The 20,663-nt window shown below is 42.8% G+C and overlaps 1 protein-coding gene and 1 non-coding gene across 3 annotated transcripts; both read left to right on the forward strand.

Moving 5' to 3' along the window:
- The first annotated feature begins 5,182 nt into the window (after positions 1-5,182).
- Positions 5,183-14,023, forward strand: Sp5 (Sp5 transcription factor). Of its 2 annotated transcripts, XM_046447622.2 has the most exons (3): positions 5,183-5,294; positions 5,641-6,033; positions 6,748-14,023. In XM_046447622.2, exons 2-3 carry the CDS (start codon positions 5,983-5,985, stop codon positions 7,885-7,887), a joined length of 1,191 nt encoding a protein of 396 aa, XP_046303578.1. In that variant the 5' UTR covers positions 5,183-5,294; positions 5,641-5,982; the 3' UTR covers positions 7,888-14,023. The 2 variants fall into 2 exon arrangements, with proteins under 2 accessions (XP_046303578.1, XP_046303577.1); XM_046447621.2 differs by lacking the exons at positions 5,183-5,294; positions 5,641-6,033 and adding an exon at positions 6,073-6,555.
- A 5,550-nt stretch (positions 14,024-19,573) lies between these two features.
- Trnav-aac (transfer RNA valine (anticodon AAC)) lies at positions 19,574-19,646 on the forward strand. The gene has a single exon. It is a non-coding gene; the product is annotated as a tRNA-Val (tRNA).
- The last annotated feature ends 1,017 nt before the right edge of the window (positions 19,647-20,663 follow it).

Raw genomic sequence — 20,663 nt, forward strand, 5'->3', positions numbered from 1 at the left:
CTGTCATTTAAGCTTTTGGTTTCTGTTTTAGTCAGCTTTTTCTGTTGCTGTGACATAAAGACCCAACCAGTACAACTGTAAAGGAGGAAAAGTTTATTCAAGGGCTTATAGTTTCAGAGGCCTTAATTCATAGAAAGGGGCTGCATTCTTCAGGGCCCAAGGTGAGGTTGAGCATCATTGTGGGAGAGTATAGTGGAGGGAAGCAGCTCACATCATGCTGATCAAGAAGCAGAGAGAGAGAGACTCGGCTTGCCAGATAGAAATATATACTCCAAAGCCATACCTCAATTTCCACCCCTCCAGCCACACCCTACCACTTCAGTTACCATTCAATTAATCCCATCAGAGATTTATTCACTGATTAAGTTAAGACTCACAACCCAATTGTTTCTCCTCTGAAACTTCTTGCATTGTCTCACACTTGAGCTTTTGGGGGACACCTCATATCCAAATCATAACAGTGTCATACCTAAGGAGTCTTTGTCTAATCTAAGGTCCTAAAGATTGACTTCTAAGAGTTTTAGAGTTTGACTCATATTAAGAACTATGATCAACTTGTGGTTAATTTTTTTCTGTGTAAGGAAAAGGTCTCACCTTATCCTTTCTTTAAGCTTATAAATGATAGAAAATAAATTGATAGTCATTGTATTTATTAGGTACTGGGCATTGAACCCAGGACCACTTTACCACTGAATTACTGAGTTACATTCAGTCCTTTTTTTTTTTTTTCCTTGAGACAGGGTCTCACTAAATTGTTGAGGGTTTTGCTAAATTGATGAGGCTGGCTTTGAACTTGTGATCTTCCTCCCTCAGTCTCCCAAGTCCCTGGGATTACAGGCACATGTAATTTATGAGGTACAGTGTGATATTTTGATATATGTATATGGTATGTAATGATCAAGCCAGAATAAGTAACATATTCATCATCTCATTTATTATTTCTTTGTCTTGGGAACATGCAAAGTCTTCAAGGTATTTTGAGATATACAATAAGTTATTGTTGACTATAGTCACTTTACTGTGCTACAGAACAAGGGCTTATTCCTTCTCTAACTGTAATTTTATACCCATTAACCAACCTCTCTTTATTCTCCCTCCACCCTACCCTTCACAGCTTCTGATAACTCTCTGAATCTATGAAATCCACTTTTTAGCTTCCACAGATGGGAAAGGACATGAGGTATTAGTGTGCTCTGTGGCACCAATCATGATACAAGTGACATTGGAACACACAATTCCACTCTACCACCCACTACCAGTAAGCATTTATTGAATATCAACTGAAATTCGCAGCACAAAATCATGCAAATGCTTTTTCCCCTTGCCATCAAATGAAGTAGAATTAGACGAGATAATGCAGCCCTCCTGGTTTTATGTCACTTACATAGTGATTATTTCAGCTTAAGCTTACAGTGAACTCAAGGTTTCTAGTTGGGGAAATATTCCCCTTTCCTTGGAAGAAAAAGTTTCCAAGGGAAAACTTGATTGCCAAGCCAGGTTCCCAGTGTGACAACTGCTTGCCACTGAATTCTCCATCGTATTAATGTTAAAGAGCCCCCAAGTCAGTCATAGGCTTTGGGGCATCTGTGATTTGGTCTGCAGCTTAAACAGGGAGACAGCTCTAAATCCTCCAAGTTAACTTAGTATCAGATTGCAATCCCTCCACCCAACCGCCATTTAAAAGAAAAAAAAAAATCTTTCAAATTGAAGAGGCAAAGTTTGATCCCTTCCATGTTGAGAGCTGAGAACAATAGAAGCTTTCTGCTATAGCACGACTTCAAAAGGCTGCTGAGGGACTGCTCTGAGAACGCTTGGTTGTAGATGACTAAAGAACGCATAGGCATCCCCCGGCGGCTCAGAGCCCCATTAATGCACGAAGAAAAATCTTTCCCCTTCCCTCCCAGCACCTTTAATAAAGCAAAGACTGGTACTAACTAGGCAGATACAGGCAATTGGAAAGCTGGCAGGAGGGGGCCAGAACACTGCTCTCTGTAAAAGGCCAGTGAGTGAAGACTTTGTTGAGATAACCTAAATAATGTACAGATTTTAAAAAAATCAAGTAGAGTGTATGGTTGGAGGTGTGGGTGTCCAGTTGCTGAAAGGAAACGCTCGAGGCAAAGTACCAGGCTTGGGCGCGAAGTAGCACCCACAGAGGTGATCCCACAGGGGATCCTACAGCAAGCAGAGCAGGGCTGCCCCTTATACAAGTGCCCTGGCACAAGCGCCCCTGCAGGTTCACCTACCCGCCTCTTTTCCCAGATTGCACCTGGTCGGCTCTTGCCGCCCGCCTGCCTGCGGAGAAACTGAGATGCAAACTTCCCAGCCTCGGAACCCCGCTGCTTGGAGAGCTGCGTGGAGAGCGGCTCCGCTGTGCCCGAGGCCGCTGGGAGACTGGTATTCAACCTCCCCGCCCCCGCCGCCGTGAAAGTTTGCTCCGGATTCGCAGCTCCCCCACCTCCGCCCCTAGGCGGGAGGACCGCATAGGAGTTCCTGGGTCCGCGGTGCACAAATACACCCACCAACAAAGGAAAGCCCATTAAATCTTCCCTCCTGTGAACTCACGCCCCAGCGGATACCTCTTTGAACTGACCCCCGCCCCCGCCGCCTCCGCGCTGTTTGGGGCTCTCCTAGCCCTCCCGGGCTCTCTCCCTCCCTCCCGGCTGCGCACTTTTGCAGCGCGCTTGGTCTTTGATGTCTCTTTACATTATGGCAGAGCAGCCACACGCTCTTCCCCTGCGCCGGGCTTTGTGTAACGGAACTGACATTTGGCCTTGATACCTGTATCTCTTGGTGATTGCAACAAATTTCTAAAATAAATATTGTACTTTGATCTCCCGGCATTGCATTTTTAATGGACGCTCCAAACATTACTTCATTAGGAAGAAGTTTTTCTGGAGCTCCGAGTGCGAAGGGAGGGAGGTTAAACAGCAGTTCAGCAAAATCTCTCTTCAAACTTCAGTTAGGGCCTGGGAGGGCTGGATTCCCCCGAGAGTTTTCACGAAGAAGAGCAACGACTGCAAACGCTCCAGAATGGTCCTACTGTGAGCTAGGGCACTGTCCTAAAGATACAGTGGCTCTTTTAAGCTCACAATTACTCTACAGAGGCAGCACATTTACAGATGGGTAAACTGAGGCACTATAAGACTTATTAACATTAAGATCTCCAACTAGAAAGTGGCAAGGTGGGGAAAACCTGGCTACAAACTCTGAGCTTTCAATCATCTAGCCACCGCTCTTTCGCCACTAATGGTGACTTAATTGTCTAATGGGGTATCTTGGAAGAAAAGTTAACAGCTATAACTAAGGAGATGTGAATTGGTTCTTCTAGCCTTTTTGGTAAAATAGCTAACAGAAAGGAGGATGTTCTCAAGCCTGCTTAGCCCAACCTACCCACTTCCTGGATAAGGTGAGTTCCAACAGTTCCAAGGAGCCAGAGAAGAAGAAAACTAAAGAATCAAACCGACTTCCAGGGTGTAGGCAATTGGAAAGCTGTCAGGAGGGGGCCAGAACACTGCTGTCTGTAAAAGGCCAGTGAGTGAAGACTTTGTTGAGATAACCTAAATAATGTACAGATTTGAAGAAAAAAAAAAAAGTAGAGTGTATGGTTGGAGTTGTGGGTGTCCAGTTGCTGAAAGGAAACACTCCAGGCAAAGTACCAGGCTTGGGCGTGAAGTAGCAACCACAGAGTGCCAGTGTGGGTGCGCATCACAGGGCTCCCTGACCTCTGGCTTGCAGCCTATAAAGGGCTCCCACGGGTACCATGTTTCTCAGGGACCCCATACCTTTCTTGGCCTGACTTGTGAAGGAAGGGGAAGGCCTGCCAAGCCCCAGGGCAAAACCACTAAGCCCTCTCCCCTTCCGTTTCCAGAGCACCCAGACATCATATTCAGGAGGAGCAAGGCCGCGTTTCCGAGCTTAGAAGTGATTGATCACAGTTTCAGAAATGAGGTCTCCTTGGGGAAAAGGAGAAGAGGGTTCATCGTATTCAGGTCACAAAAGGCAGTAAGATCCTTCTAGTTCCCTGGCTCTCTGGGCGTGGGGGAATGTGGGCTTTCCTGATGGCATAAAGTCTACACACTTGATGGAATTGTGAAGGGTACCAATATACAGTCCAGACTCCGAAACCCTTGGAGTTAAGCTAACCTCTGGCACTGCACGGGGAGTAAGGCTCGTTGGTCCTCGAAGGCCAGTCCTGGTCGCACTGTGGTCCCCAGAGGACAACACGCAGAAAGGCCAGGTGCCAGCTGCTCTGGTTCGGGTTTTCCCCAGGAGCTGGAGACTTTGGGGAGAGGAAACTGTCCTCCAGCTGGCAGATCAGGATATGCCAAAGCCCAGGCGGCCCACGTTGTTGTGCAGGCACGTGAAACGTGGCTCCGAGGCCTCAGAGGCGGTTCCCGGGCGCCCAATAACACCGCTGCGGCGAGGACCCCGCAACACCCCGCCAGCCTCTTCCTCTTTTGGCTTTCAGCGACCCCAGTGTGTCGGATCTGGGTGTCCACCCCAGTAAGATGCACCCTGCGCCCCAAGGGAGGCAGACAGCCCGCCAATTGTACCTCCCTTGCTGGACCTCGGTAGGTAGAAACGTTGGGGCGGGGGAGATGTCCCAAAGAGCGCTTCTCTGCACCAGGGAGAAGCACGCCCCGCCCCTGGAAAACTTTCTTTTTTTCCCCACAAATGGTAGGAACAAGAGTTTGTATTGACTTTTCTTTCCCCTCCAGGGGTGTCCCTTGTATGATTTGTGATTTTTTGAACCACCACCACCACAACAAAAAGGTTTTCTTGGCTGTGCCTTTTTCCGAGTACTTGATCTCCTTAGTCTGTCCAGCTTTCGACAACGTGCACTCTCTTGGAGAAGCACGGGGAGAAATTGCTAGCATTGCTGGGGACTCACGGTGGGGCCTAATAACGGTCCGATGCCTGCCCGGCCCTCCTCAGCATACAGGGCAGCCTGCCTGGAGAGAGCGGGGTGGTAAAGCGGAGTTGGTCTGGAGTCCTTCCAAACCCAGCTCTGCTAGTAAAGCGCGGCGCGGATTTTTTTTCCCAAACTCACTCTTTGCAAAAGTTGTGGCCTGAGGAAAACTTCCAGGTCGCCAGCAGTAACGTCATGAGAGAGCAAGTCTGGCTGGCGGCCCTGGAGCGTGCGCGCCACCCACTGCCGCCCTCGGCAGCTGCCTGGCCCCGCCCCGGGTCACGGCCCTGCCTGCGGCGGTCGCGGGGACACGCGGCCGACCGAGTGCGGTCGGTCCCACGCCCTGCCCCGGGAGTTCGCTCCGGTCCGCGGCAGGCGCGGGCAGGTGAGTGTGTTGTGCCGGTTCGGGGTAATTACCAGGAAGAGTTATCTTCATCCCGGTCTCAGAGTCCCGCGCCTGAAAGTTGAAGGCAGATTTTTCTAGAGATAACAAAGACACTTTGTCACTTTGGGCGCTGCCTCGGTGAAAATCTTTAATTGCAAGTGGGGGGCGGGGTGATCGAGTGTCTAGAGCAACCCAAGCGCGAGTCTCCAGGCGGCAAGGCCCCCTTTGATCAGGAAAATCCAATTATTTGTGTATATACATTTCCCACATAGTGATTACTTCATTAATTGTCCCGCCTTTATCTCCTCCCTTCCCATCCCCCCTAATAATCAGTTCTTTTATCCAGACCAACAAACACACCATAGGAGCTTTGTGGATTCAAAGGATTTGCTTTCGCTTCTGAAAGAGCCGCTATTCTTTGATGATTGGGTAGCGGCAAACTTCAAAGCCATAAATCTTCCCTCTGACTGGCTGGCGGCCCAGCAAAGTCCTTATCAAATTCTTGGAGGTGATCCTGAAGCGCTCAGACCGCGCGCGGGGCGAGCGAGCTGGCGCGGGCGGGGAGGGCCCCGGCACGCAAAGCGGACGCCGGGGAGGCACGCTGGGCTGCCGTTCGTCCTCGCCTTCGGGTGTCCATGCCTCGGCGGTGGCGCCCCGCTCCACAGCGAGCGGCCTCCAAGCTGTAGCCATGGCCGCCGTGGCTGTCCTCCGGAACGACTCCCTGCAGGCCTTCCTCCAGGTCAGGGACGGGCCGGGAGAGGGCGGGAACAGGTGGGAAGTGCCTTGCCCACCTTTCTGGATATTCTGTGCACCCTGAATCTCAAAGGGAGTCCCATCGGCGGGTGCATCTGGAGTCAGACCTAGAGGTGCCCACATCAACTTCACACCTAACCTGGTGTCAAGAATGTGGCTGGGGGCGGGGGGGAGGCACGTGAATCTAGGGGTCCGGAGGTGCGCGAGTGACAGAGAACTGGGCCTCAGTTCACCCTGCTGAGCCCTCCTGCTGAGCCCTCCTGCTGATTTCAGCCTGGGGCGGGCAGAGGAGGAGCGCCAGGGTAGCGCCAAAAAGAAAGCTCAAAAGATGCGAGAGCAGGAGGATGGGCCGCGGGACTGTGGGTGTTCCCAGACTCTTACTGACCCAGGACCCGGGAGCCGCCCGTCGGATCCCTCCGCCTCCTTATTTGAGCCTTCCTTAAAGGCTGGATGGCGTCTCTTTGCACCAAGTAGTTTAGCAGGAAGCACTCGCGCGCCCCGCGTTCAGGTAACGCAGGCACTAAAAGTTTCCCGAGACCGGTGGGTGTGCGTGTAAGGTACGGGGGAGGGTCGGCCGGGCGGAGGAGGGGCGGAGGTATAATAGCCGAGGTGGGGGTGGCGGGCCGGCCCAGAGTCCAGCGCTAGGAGCGCTAACCTTTTGTCTCTTCTCTGCCCTCCCCCGCCGCCGCCGCCCATGCAGGACCGCACCCCCAGCGCCTCCCCGGACCTGGGCAAGCACTCGCCCCTGGCGCTGCTGGCCGCCACCTGTAGCCGGATCGGCCAGCCAGGCACGGCAGCGGCCCCGGACTTCCTGCAGGTGCCCTACGACCCAGCGCTGGGCTCACCCTCCAGGCTCTTCCACCCCTGGACCGCGGACATGCCGGCGCACTCACCGGGCGCGCTGCCTCCCCCGCATCCCAGCCTGGGGCTGACGCCACAGAAAACGCACCTGCAGCCTTCTTTTGGGGCTGCACACGAGCTACCACTCACACCCCCAGCTGACCCCTCGTATCCCTACGAGTTCTCGCCGGTCAAGATGCTGCCCTCGAGCATGGCAGGTCTGCCTGCCAGCTGTGCACCGGCCTACGTGCCCTACGCTACGCAGGCTGCCCTACCGCCGGGGTACTCCAACCTCCTACCCCCGCCGCCGCCTCCGCCGCCCACCTGCCGCCAGTTGTCCCCCAACCCGGCCCCCGACGACCTCCCGTGGTGGAGCATTCCTCAGTCAGGCGCTGGGCCAGGGGCCTCCGCGGTTCCAGGGGGCGGCCTCTCCAGCGCCTGTGCCGGGCCCCCCCATGCTCCGCGCTTCCCTTCCTCTGCTGCCGCTGCCGCTGCCGCGGCCGCCGCCTTGCAACGGGGCCTGGTGTTAGGCCCGTCGGACTTTGCGCAGTACCAGAGCCAGATCGCCGCGTTGTTGCAGACCAAGGCCCCCCTGGCGGCCACGGCCAGGAGGTGCCGCCGCTGCCGTTGCCCCAACTGCCAGGCGGCGGGCGGCGCCCCTGAGGCGGAGCCGGGCAAAAAGAAGCAACACGTGTGCCACGTGCCGGGCTGCGGCAAGGTGTACGGGAAGACGTCGCACCTGAAAGCACATCTGCGTTGGCACACGGGTGAGCGGCCCTTCGTGTGCAACTGGCTCTTTTGCGGCAAGAGCTTTACGCGCTCAGACGAGTTGCAGCGGCACCTGCGGACTCACACCGGCGAGAAGCGCTTCGCCTGTCCCGAGTGTGGCAAGCGCTTCATGCGGAGCGACCACCTTGCCAAGCACGTCAAAACGCACCAAAATAAGAAGCTCAAAGTTGCTGAGACCGGGGTTAAGCGGGAGAACCCGCGGGACCTGTGAGCCCATCCTGGGCCGAGGTCACTCCCGCCTCAGACCCCCTTCCCAGTACCTCTTGCGGAGGTCCCGGGGTCTGTGGGCAGCAGGCGCAAGAGACTTAGTAGATGAACTTCAGTTGTCCGCCTCCCAAAGTAGAGCCTGGCTCTCACTTTCCTTAGCCCTAGAACAGAGGGACGGTTGGGATCTGGGACTTGTAGGGTCATGGTTGGGATGTTGAGTTACCCTAGGAGTGGTTGTAAACTCTGAATCACTTCCACCATCTGGGAGACCTACAGTTGGGAGGTATCACCCAGAGCTGGCCTTGTATATAGGAAACGCTGCTGAATGAAAGCGAAAGGACCTTGGGAGATTTTAAATATTGCTCGGGTTTTCGCTAGGACCCTTCGGGCTTTGTACAGGTTATTTAATAGCTTTGTTAAAGAGTAATTATAATAATTATAACATTAATAAAATGTTTTCTTTGTCCTCAGCTACACGCAGAGCTACAGCATGGTATGTCTCTGTAAAGCGACCAGCAGTTGCAGCGTGAAAATAAATACGTTAGGGTCACCTTAGGAAGACCCCGCAGAGTAGATCTCATTTGATCTTTTCTTCTTCCGGGAGGCTTTACAAAGCGGTCAGGTTTCACTGGGAATTTGATGGCTCCAGTGTGCTGCATGTGTCGGCGGCTTCTTTGGTTTGCGAAGTCATGGGCAAGCATTGGGTGCATGGATAGAAGTAGGGCAAGGTCAGATTTGTAGTAGAGGCTAGGGTAAGATTCTCCCGTCAGTTTGAGTTTCTCCTGCGGCTTTAGGACTTCACTGTCGGGTTGTGTTTGCAGAAACCTGTGCAAATAACAATAACCATTCTTTTTTTAAGTGGCGAATTCCCTGAGGCTTTCCATTTGTTGGTACTCTCAGGACAGGTCACAAACAGGTGCTGTATCTCCCTGGAGTTTGGTTGTACTTGGGTCAGGGAGACAGGTTGTAAGAATAGATAGATGTAAGAATCTGTTCACAGGGTGAGATTTGGAGTTAAAGGGAACAGAGAAACTGGGGACCCTAGTTATGATTGTTCCTTGCCTGGAAGAGAACCAGAAATATAACCATTCCCAGATGTCACTTCCATATTTCAGCCCAGTCAACATTTACAACTACTGTCTTGCTTGCTTCTTAATTTTTTTGCTATGGAAATATTAACAAGTCTTGTATCAAAGTAACTAACTAGAAATATCTGGTTAGACCAGGACATTTAATTCCATTTTGTATCTTGGGATTTTATTTTGTTTTTTAATCATCAGAGTAGACTAAGATTATTCTCAGGGAGGACCTTACAGCTTGGAAATGTGGAAACAGGATATTTTTTATCTCAACTTCTCATCTTTCTCTAAAATTTGAAATTTTAAAGTTTACAGTGTGTTTTTCAAGTGTCTCAACTAACTTATTGGTGTTTGCTAATATTTGAATTTTTAAGCCTGAAACTTGAATCTTAATGAGCAGTTAAACCTTTTGATTTAGAATTAGCAAAAAGAGATAAAACAGAAAGGAAATGGCTTAAAATTTTTTAAAATATTAACATCATAAATGACAAATTTCAATGGATAATCTTTTCATAATAGAGGTGTATGTAAATGGATAATATTTCATAACTTACAAATTACTGCTACCTTTGTATTTTGTTTGAAATCAAAGAGTAAATGCTTAAAAGTTAACAGGGTTGGTCTTAAGACTTGCATTAAATAATATTCCAACATGAACATAATTGAGATGAAAATTACTTTTATACTCCTAAGAAATAGAATTTTACTATATAATGGACAAGATAACAAATGAATATTAGATTCTTTGTGGAAGTATGCCTTGGAGCCATTTACTTTCATTTTAGATTTTGGAACTATTTAATGACATAGGAATGTGAGTGGTTCTGGTTCTTTATCTAGGAAAGGCAATTTAGGCTCAATTTTCAAGGGTGTGGCAGTTTTGCAAGCAATAATGATAAAGTTGCCGAACAGTAATAGTAATATACATGTAAATGTGTATTCTTCATCTAGACCTATTCTAGTTAATCTAATCTTGATTTAGATGGAGAATATACATTTACTTGTACAACTCAATGTGAGGAGTTACAGAAACTTCCATTCCATGAAGTTACAGAAATTCTCACAGCTGAAACATGCCCTAAGATCAACTTCAGAATCAGAAAAGGTTTCTTGGCAGGTGATGGGGAAAGGAATCCTTGTGAGAGAGTGAAAAGACCAAGGGCTTTGAACTCAGGAAATTTTAAGTGATTATCACATATGAGAGAATGCCTTTGGTAGAAAAGAAAAACAGCAATTTTGAAATGAGTCTAATGGCTATTACTGACGGGTATGATTTATATAGTATTCAAAGGGATGAAGTGTTGAAAATAAAATTCAGTGAAAATAGCTATAAAGTGTGGAATTTAAAATCTAAACCGATGAGGTATTGAAGATAGTTTTCTTATAACCATGTGTTTGTTTAAAGGACAAGGTAAAAGGTATGGAATTTACCAAAAATAAGGCACATACAATTTTAAAGCAAAACAAAGTCATTTATGGCAATAACTTTTTTTCTTATGGTTGAGCTTAATAGAACCTACAAATATTTTTAACTACAGTAAAATTCGTCTTTAACTTGATATAGCTGAAAACATGTTGCTCATTTACCACTGCAAATCTAGCTCTAGTTACTTCAGAAAAAAATTATTTATGCCATTTTCCAAGTGGACATCAAGAAGCCATAATAATGTGATATTACTATCCAAGCATAGGAAGGAATTTCATGTTGATACTGAAAATAAGCTATTAACTGCTCAAATGCAAGTTTGAAATGTATTAGTTTACAAGCTGTTAAAATTTGAACTGCTGCTGTATACTTTTTCAGAAAACTGCAACCAGAGTACAATTTAAGGCATGAAAAATATTTTTAAACATACCAGTATGCAAGAATTAATACTATACATAACATGCATAAGTATCATTGGAGCAGAAAAATTTAATGAAATTTAAATGAGAATTTTGGTAGCAAGCTACTATTAATATAACTAAATTAACTAAATTTTTAAAATTGGGGTTTGCCAGCATCCAAAAACCAAGTTTAATTCACCAACTTTATTCAAGGCTTTACATAAAGATAGCACACAATTCAATTAAGTGTTAAAAATTAATTGAATATGCTAATGATTGCCTAATGTCACTAGACTTTTTAGATCTTTAAAAGCAACTGTTTTGGTAGCATGCCAAATATAGAATGCCATATTTTAGAAAAATTTAAAAGTAGTGATATATTATTTTAAACTTTATACTCGTGAACCAATGAAATCTTTTGATCAACAACATGGAAACAGAAATTGAGTTACCAGCAAATTAGCTAATTTGGAATGGTGTATTTATGAGCTTAACAGAGTTTTTTGCTTTTCTCAAGGGAAAATTATGTAAATATACCTTTCGCTAACCACTAATATTTAATAGTTCTGGTAATGGATGAAAGTAAATTATGTTAAGGAAAATATATCTGTTATTCACCTCTATGTTAATCTTTTCTAGATTTTTCTAGAGTTTAAATCTTTTTTGAGATGCTGAAGGTCAAACCCAGAGCCAGGAGCATGCTAGGTAAGCACCAAGCTACATCCCCAACCCCTAGAGTTTAAATCTATAACTATGTGGCTTATATTGTTTGTTTGCCTTAAGTTAAACAAGACATGTCAATTAAAATATTAATCTTGCTGAAGCATGATTCTTGCAGATACCTATTTCAAACAATGACATTTATAGAAAAAGCAGTTTCGACCCCAGATTGCACTGTTTTGAAATACTATAGGTTTTTAAATCATCATTTTAAAGCAGCAGCATTTTTCATTTATTTTGGTTCTGTTGTGAGAGTTTCACAGAATGTTACAACAGAAGTAGCTAAGACTTCAAATTCACGAAAATACCTACCGAGTTATATAGGTTCTAAAATTGCAAATCTCTTTAACTTGCTTTAGCTCATCACATTACATAATGGCAAAGTTGACAGTGTTTCCTTAAGAAATGGTTTGTATTAAGGAATTAAATTCATACCTTAAGTAAATGTAACTATAGTTTAATTCCTAATTAAATATCATTACCTTCCTCCAGCTTAAATGACCCCCCCTCCATTACTGGGAATTGAACCCAAGGGTACTCTACCACTAAGCTACATCCCCAGTCCTTTTTTAGTGTGATACAGTGTCTTGCTCAGTTGCCAAAGGTGCCCTTGAACCTCAGCTCCTACCTCAGCTCCCAAGTAACAAGTAGAGGAGAATTTTAAAGGAATATGAGAAAAAAGGAAAAAAGAGAAAAAACATAAGAACTAGGGCAGTTTTTAAAGTCTACATGCCCATCATAGTTTGATAAAGTAGGAAAACATCCAGATAGTTGCATGTTGGTAATGATATATATGATGTGTATGTTGGGTGTGTGTACACAAATACACATATACAAAATAAAGTTTTTTAATTGGGATTTGCCAGCATCCAAAAACCATATATATTTTATATATTTGTGTGTGTATATATACATATACATATATATGTGTGTGTTTAGATTAGTACAGCAAAAGGACATGTTTTCATTACTAGGTCACTATAACCATGACCTGATTAAGGTAGCATTCAATATATGTAATTTAAACAGCAAATTCTTCTCTAGTGTTGTTCAGATTCCCTTTTCATAAAGATCTTGATGTGAATTGCTTCTCCCTTGATTTTTCTTAAAGAATCTGATGTTAGCAGAGACAACAATCTTTCAAGTCAATTTAGACTTTGTAAAATAATTTATATAATGTCCCTATTATAAAATGATATTTGTTCAACAAAGATAAGTCACATAGCTATGGACCATGACAACTTTTTTGGTTTGTCTCATAGTTGTTTTACTATTACAACCTATTACCAATTTGCACATTTATGATTGATATAGTATAATTCCATGCTGATATTTTAATTACTTCTCTTTCTAGACTTTTCCTTCCATATCTTTAGTGATTATATAAAGCATTATTTTCATTGACGATTCATAATTCAGCCCATGCACATGAACTGCAGTAGTTTCTACACAATACGTAATAAACTACATTAACTAATATTTTTTGTTGTCTACCTAATACCAACATTCAACCCAAGGAAAATAAGTCTTTTGTTAAGTTTGATATCATATGGGAAATCTGCAGTTTTTACCCTTCAGAAAGTTGTTTCTGGGTTATGAAGGTTGAGTTTGCATATTATAAAATAAAAATTTATTTTACAGTAAAACTTTACTAGTTAAAATTCTGACATAAAAAATACATTAAAATTTTCTAAAGTCTAAGGTAATCTTCATATCATCTGATTCTTTAAATATGTTAAACTGCTCCATCATCTAGGTGTTTTCTAATGATTTTGTATTTAACATAATCTAAAACACAGATGGAAAACATCTGGTCCTCAGCTTAATGTCATCCAGTTCACAAGGCAAGTATCTAGAGCTAACTCTTCATTTATGCTTATGGTTGGGAAAATATGTCCTAATTTTAAAAGTATTTGGCTTCAATTTTATAAGAGGCTACATAAGATACTATGAAAACTTATTTTTATGTGAATTTTGTGTTTGTATTCTGTGAACTGCTTTTTCTATTCAGTGTGTCTCTTGTGGATGTCATATTCTATCTGTCCGTGTCCATCTCTTGAATGGGAATTGTTTCATGTGCCTTTCTTTCTCAAAGTACTTATGCCTGTTATTTGATGTGGCTCCCTGTGATACAGAACTCCATAGGCTTCTGAACTGCAGTTAGGGGTGGGGATGTAGCTTGCCTTGTGTGCATGAGACCCTAGCAACACACATACACACACACACACACACACACACAGATATCATTATTTTAAATCTGATGTATTTTTTACATTTGTATTTCTTGGTCTTAATTTTAGAAAGGGGTAAATTCAATGTATAATTTGTAGATTCAAGTCATGTTTTACTTATGTTCTTGCCTGATGTTTCCTGTGGATTTATGAACATTAACGGTTAGAATCACCATTGAAATGGGAAAATACCACAATTGAAAGTAAAATTGTAACTAAGACTTTGGTTTCAGATAATCCCAGCTTGGATAGATTTTAATTAATAAAAACTATACTAAAGGAAGTAGATTACCCAAATCTATAAATATAGCCCTTTACATGTTGAGTGGAAATTTTAATGAGGGAGATGTGGACTAACTAATATTTAGTTATTTTTTGGTCTTATTGAGGTTATTATATTTGATGGAGACTTTTCTCTCACAGCCTTTATTCTCCTGTTGATCCTTGAGGAAATCCATACCATTTCTTGATAGTACACAGACAACTGCTAAGAAAGTTATCATGGTAACAAATTTTGTACTGAGCCTGGGTTTGAAGTATGAAGTTGCTATGCTGTTCTCTGAGGAGAAAGCACTCCATCAATTACAGTTCAGACTTGTCAAGAGCAAGCATGTATGTCTGGAACGGCCAGGAACCGGAAGTTGTGAGGCTTGAGCCGCCCCATTTCTTCTCTTCCAGGTAGAAGTGAGGGAAAGGAAAACAAATCCTTGGGAATAAGAGACATGGGGAATATTCTGTCTACACAGAATATTGAAAGGGATTCATATAAAACCATTAGGTAGAAAACTGAAAGGAGGCAAGGTTTGAACACCTTCTCAAACTTAGAATGGACCCCTAGGGAGAAAGGTGCTTTCCTCACCCCCCAGGTTTAAGTGTTGTTTTATTTGTTTACTTTCTGTTTTGTTTTAAACCAAAGGTGAGTATGAATGGGCTGTAGAGGAGCTGTGGGCTTTGACTGAGGACCTTTGGACCTGCATGATCTTTATGGTCTCCTCCAAAGCTGAAATGCTTCAAACCTAAAATCTGTAAGTGAGAAAGTTCAAAATAAATGATGACAGCTACTCACAATGCAACAGCTTGGCACTCTGGCATCTGATTTCAGAAGTCTAGTTTTTAAAAAGTATAGTTCTTAGTCAAAGGCATTAAATGGGAACAAAAGTAATCTAGGATAAATCAGTATCTCACAAGTATATTGAGAGTTACCTATACTTTACTGACAAGTAGGTTTAATTAGCACAGTGAGTGCCACCAAGATGGCTGAATAGAGGTGTGCAACCTTGCCACAGAGAACAATTAGGACAACAAAGAAAAAACTATTTTGAGAGTGATTAAGGGAGAACTCTGGAAATCAGCAAGATGGGGATCAGAATCCTAAACAGCATGGAGAGAAGGAAAGAACTGTTACCAAGCTAGGGCTTCTTGCTGTCCACTGATAACACCATGGTATCAGGTTTTGCAAAAGGAAAAGACTTTATTGCACAATCAACAAACAAGGTGACCAGGAGCTCAGATCTGCCTCCCTGATCAGTCCTAGGTAGCAGGGGTATATATGGGTAAGAGGGAGAAGCTGCTTGTTGTTTGGGTGGCTTGCTTCTTCATAGGTCATGTGCTTTTCAGGAGTGAGTTATATTCTGCCTGGGGGTTTGAGTTTGTGATGTCATTGACAGACAGTTGGCTGCTACTTCTTTTGTCCATACTTGAAAAACTGGTTCCAAACTATAAGAATTGTTAGTGGACAATCTGGATGCTTTTCCTGAAAGAGAAGTTTACTATTTAAGGAATTTATGTCTGGGTGTGACCAGCACACACCCCCCTTCTTTGGGGGCCAGGGAATATATGGCTTTAAATGTTTCTTGTTAAACCATGTACTATGGGGTCTAAGTTTTGAATTGAGGAATGAGTCCCTTGGTTAGAGGAAGAATCATTAGTGGAAGGCCACTATTATATCTGGGTTATCAATTACCTAGAATAAGAAACATTATAAACTAGGACTGAACATAGAAAGAAACTCAGCCCAGTGGGAAACTAAGATATCTGAAAATGGAAAGAGGGCCCAATCTAAAGTGCCAGGGAATGGGGATTCCCTTCAGTGATTTTTCGAGCTTTAAAATCTTGTATACTTCTAATTCCACCTGTGGATGTGTTAATACATATACAACAGCTAGTATTTACTATAGCATAGACTCCACCTTGAGGGGCCAGTTAAAAAATAAATAAATAAAGCAAGTCTAGGGCAATTCTATTCAAGGATACACAGGCCAGAGGTTCCATCGTGGCCTTGTGGGCCTTTTTATTTTCAGGACTGTTATGCCAACTGCATATTGGACCTCACTTTTGCCAGTTAGACTCTAGTAGTCAGTGTGGATCAAGACTTTCCAGAAAATATGGACAGAGTGGGAAGCTTGTTCTTATTTTTCCTAAAATTTTCCTAAGTAACTTAAGATCAATTAACAGTTTACAAGAATATTTAAAACGCGATCACTTTCCAGTTTCCATAACTATCAGCCTGTGGGGAGCCATTCTGACACGTGACTGGGCGGCTCCCGTTAAGGGTCTGAGGCGTTCTGGCTGTGTCGGAACTTTCCCGGCCCTTTCCTGATGAGAGAACCCGTCCGTGTGGGGGTGTGACTGACCACTGACCCCGGGGGCCCAATCACTGACCCTGACCTTGGAGTGCGGGGGGGGCCCCCTCAACCTTCATTGGATGGAATTATCCCCTGAATTTCTTGTTCCCCAATAAAAGGCTACTCCCTGGCGTGCTCGCTCTCTCTCTCCTGCTAGCCCTGAGTAATCCTTGCTGCCCTACGGGTGGTTCGAGGTTGGAGCCAGAGAGGGGAGCTGTCTGGGACCTGGTCATAGAAAAAGGTAACTGAGTGTGTTTTATTTCGATCTCTGCTAGCTAACTTTTATGCCAAGAACCTCATTAATGAAACCAATGCGCAGGCCGCATGGTAGATCAGCCAGGTTTTACTTTTCTCCAAGTGTTAATGTAAGTACAGTAAGTGGTACATGTGACTGTGCGTATTCTTCCTTGCTTGGTTAGCCGGTAGTTGAGAATAACCTGGTTATTCAAGAACTACATGGAAAAAGGAAAACTTTACAGACAAAAGTGAGGATTATATCAGATATTCCGAACAATAATCCCTGGCCCAGTGATTCATGAATGGTGTCAATCCAAGGTCAAACAATTACTGAGCAGATATACCTATAGAATAACTTTCTGCATAAGGTTGTAGTGGCCTCTGCAAACTTGTGGTCTTGCAGAATCTTTCATGATAGTTATTATGAGATAATCACATGTAAGAACCTTCCTTCGTCACTTTCTGGATTTATTTACTTTTTGGTAGGGATACATAAGCAACTTCATTTTGATTCTGACAACTTTCACATTCCGCCTCTTCTGTTCTCTTTAAAGGTTTGCCGATTGACCATCCTATAGTTAGATTTTGATTGTCCCTCCGTGCTGGGATGGACCTGTCCCTCCTATGGTTCCACATAGGAGGGAAAATGGTTGATGACTGGGAGTTAGCGTCATGACTTGGAGTTAGCGTCATGACTCTTAGCCACACTGGAGCAGCAAAGAGTAAAGGCGTGATCCTCAGGCTTAGCTTACCTGGAATTCATTATGAACTATCTATTCTGTAGATAATGCACCTCATTTCAAAGCACTGGGCCAGTACAAATTTATTAGAAATTATATTTCTACAGGATTTTGACAGGCAATAGCTACAAAAGTCTGAAAAGAAAAATATAAAACAAAAGAGGACAAGCAAAACAAATCCACTTTGTATTATAGTTAACAAGCATAATTTTCTACAGTCATGCCGTTTTATCAAAGACAATCAAAGAAAAATTTGATTATGAAATGAATTTTATCAGAAAACTATATGTAAAGTACCTGATTAGCCCAGCATGGTGGCACAGACCTGCAGTCCCAGCAGGTCTAAGGAGACTTAGGCAGGAGGATTGCAGGTTCCAGGACATCCTGGGCAATTTAGCAAGGACTTGTCTCAAAACAAACAGACTTTGGTGTAGTTCAGTGGTAAAGCACCTTTGGGCTCAATCCCTAGGACCAACCACAAACCATAAATCTGATTGTATATGCTTTAGAGAAAAAAATATGGATAACAGTTTCAGACAGCCATGCTGAAAAACACTTTTTAAAATTATTTTTAGTTGTAGATGGACACAATACCTTTATTTATTTTTATTTAGCACTGAAGATCTAACCCAGTGCCTCACCTGTGCTAGGCAAGCGCTCTACCACTGAGCTTCAACCCCAACCCCATGCTGAGAATTTTGATGAGACTTAAGCAGTTCTCTCTCTCACACACACACAAACAACCCTGCATACAGCATTTTAAGCTAACAATCATTAACTGATAACATTATACAAGAATCATCAGACTTTTACAAATTTTACTAAGAACAGGTCAATATTTTAAGAAATCCTTGTTGCCTTAAATGTAGAAAATTGAATTCTGATTTTATATCCACATATAATGTGCAAATTTTAAAAAATATAATTTTTAAATTATATTTTCTGTGTGTTACTTGGAGTACATGATAGTGTCTATATGATAAAATATCCCAAGGAATTCTATTCAGATAGGTTTATGATAAATGAGCACAAACTACTAGCATACATTTCCAACTTGGTCACACACATTTTCTAAGATTTGCTCTTTATAAACCTCTGACCTGCTTAGGTTCTCTATGACTTGCTTAAACCTTTAGTCTCACCTTTTCATTTTCTTTCCATCTGAAACAATCCAGTCATTTTATTTTAAAAATAATTTTAATTGTAGATGACACAGTACCTTTATTTTATTTATTTATTTTTAATTGGTGCTGAGGATCGAACCCCAATGCCTCACACATGCTAGGCAAGAGCTCTACCACTGAGTTCAACCAGTCATTTAATTCTAAGATAAAAATTTTTATGCCACACCAAATCCCTTCTCATCTTAAATAATTTTTTCTTCAACAAAATAATATATTTTGTTCTTTCTTAGTTTATTATTAAAACACATTATTTGTGTGTCCTTTGCATAAAGAATTACATGTGTTAATTAGAATTTAAACTCTTAGTAACTTTCATTAAGTCCTATGAAGAAAACAGTCTTTCTTTGCCATACACCAAAAACTTATGAAAACACATTTATGGTCCATATGTATTATCCTGTTTTATAAAACTTAAGCAGTGAAGAAATGCTTAAACATATCTAATAATTGGTGTTTCAGTACTTTAACTTATTTAGAGTGATTCAAATGTTTTATATTTATTAATATCTAACCAAGATAAATATAACACTACCCGACTAGCAAACTCAGGTAAAAATGTATGCTAATAACTTTGAACTAAAGACATTTGGATAATAGTTTTTTACGTACATTCACCTATCTGTAAAACTGTTTGAATACAGGGAGATTTTATCATATAGACGCTATATAACATGTACTCAAAGGTAACACACAGAAACATACATACAAATAAAAGTTTTATAGCTTTCATTTTAGTCATGAGACAAATGTAGTAACAAATTTACCAGTTTATAAAAAGAGGTGAATCCAAATTATATTCATGACAAAATGAAACAAGTTCTTATGGCAAAAATTTAAGTAAGCTTTGACCAAATTTTTTAGGTAAATAAAATATCCCTAGCTTCTTATTTAAAACAACAGCAGCAAAAAGAACTTTACCTTTTCTTCCTCTTCTCAGTCCCCAATGAGTCTAGGAGTTAACTCTTAGATGTTTACATTTTAGGTAGGACTGGCTGAAACTCCAGACAACCTTGAATAATCAACACATTTAAAGCAGGCAGAGAGGGCCTGGGGTTGTGGCTCAGTGGTAGAGCGTTTGCCTAACATGCAAGAGGCACTGGGTTCAATCCTCAGCACCACATAAATGTAAAATAAAGATATTGTGTTCACCTAAAACTAAAAAATAAGCATTTTTAAAAAAATTTTTAAAAATAGGCAGAGAAAAAGAAAATGCTAAAAGCCTTTCCATGTTTAACATTACAATTGCAGTTTAAAAATTATCTTAAATTTTTTTATCCATAAGATTTACCATGAGCTCAGTGTATTTAAAAGTACAAGAGAGTTTTCAATTAGGCATGCCACTCAAAACATTAAACTAGGTGTGCAGAACCAAAAGTGAATTCACTTTTTTATAAAAAGGCCAAAAGATTTACCATGAGCTTAATGATGTTAAATGTATAAGAGAAAACCCTGCCAAAAAAGAGAGCCACCATGAGAACCCCTGCAAAAGCTATTCCCAAGAATTCTGGGGAAGTTTACCTTGAAGTAGTTGAGTTATATTCTGCCCAATACCATCTCAGTGTCTCAGGACCCTTTTGTGAGAGGCTTCCAAGAGCCAGTGCTCAGGCAATGTTTTGGGTTGGTAATGTGCTGCTTCAGGGTCTTCCTTCCCAGAGTCATCAATGGGCTGGATATCCCTTTTTATGCATCTTTTTTTAATACCTTTATTTTATTTATTTTTATGCAGTGCTGAGGATCCAACCCAGGGCCTCACACTTGCTAGGCAAGTGCTCAATCACTGAGCCACAACCCCAGCCCCCTTTTATGCATCTTAGAAAGCCCCAAACACTAAGGGGTGTAGGGTAGCACAAGGCACAGGATGACCACTCCCTTATTGTACCTCCTAGATGGGATATTCTTCTGAGATGGTTTCTTGTAAGACCACTTCACATCCTAGATAAGTTACTGACATCTTTGTAGAGTCTCTGGTCACCTAAGGGATCCCAAATGAGATGGAGGGGGTATTTGTCTCTTTTTTAGTGTCCAAAAGACCCACCTGCAGATAGATTTCTAATAGGACTATTGCCAAAGCCACCAAATTTCTTAGCTTCTATCAATCCAATTATAAACAGACCAAGAAAACAGATTAACTATAGACA

This window comes from Marmota monax, unplaced genomic scaffold, assembly GCF_021218885.2.
Source record: "Marmota monax isolate L192 unplaced genomic scaffold, Marmota_monax_Labrador192_F-V1.1 WCK01_AAM20220418_F8-fsc00007, whole genome shotgun sequence".
Lineage (NCBI taxonomy): Eukaryota > Metazoa > Chordata > Mammalia > Rodentia > Sciuridae > Marmota > Marmota monax.

Coding starts and splice junctions, on each gene's coding strand:
- Sp5 (XM_046447621.2), top strand. CDS start 6,376: ATGCGAGAGCAGGAGGATGGGCCGCGGGACTGTGGGTGTTCCCAGACT. Junction 6,556..6,747: donor CTCGCGCGCCCCGCGTTCAG/GTAACGCAGGCA, acceptor CCGCCCATGCAG/GACCGCACCCCCAGCGCCTC.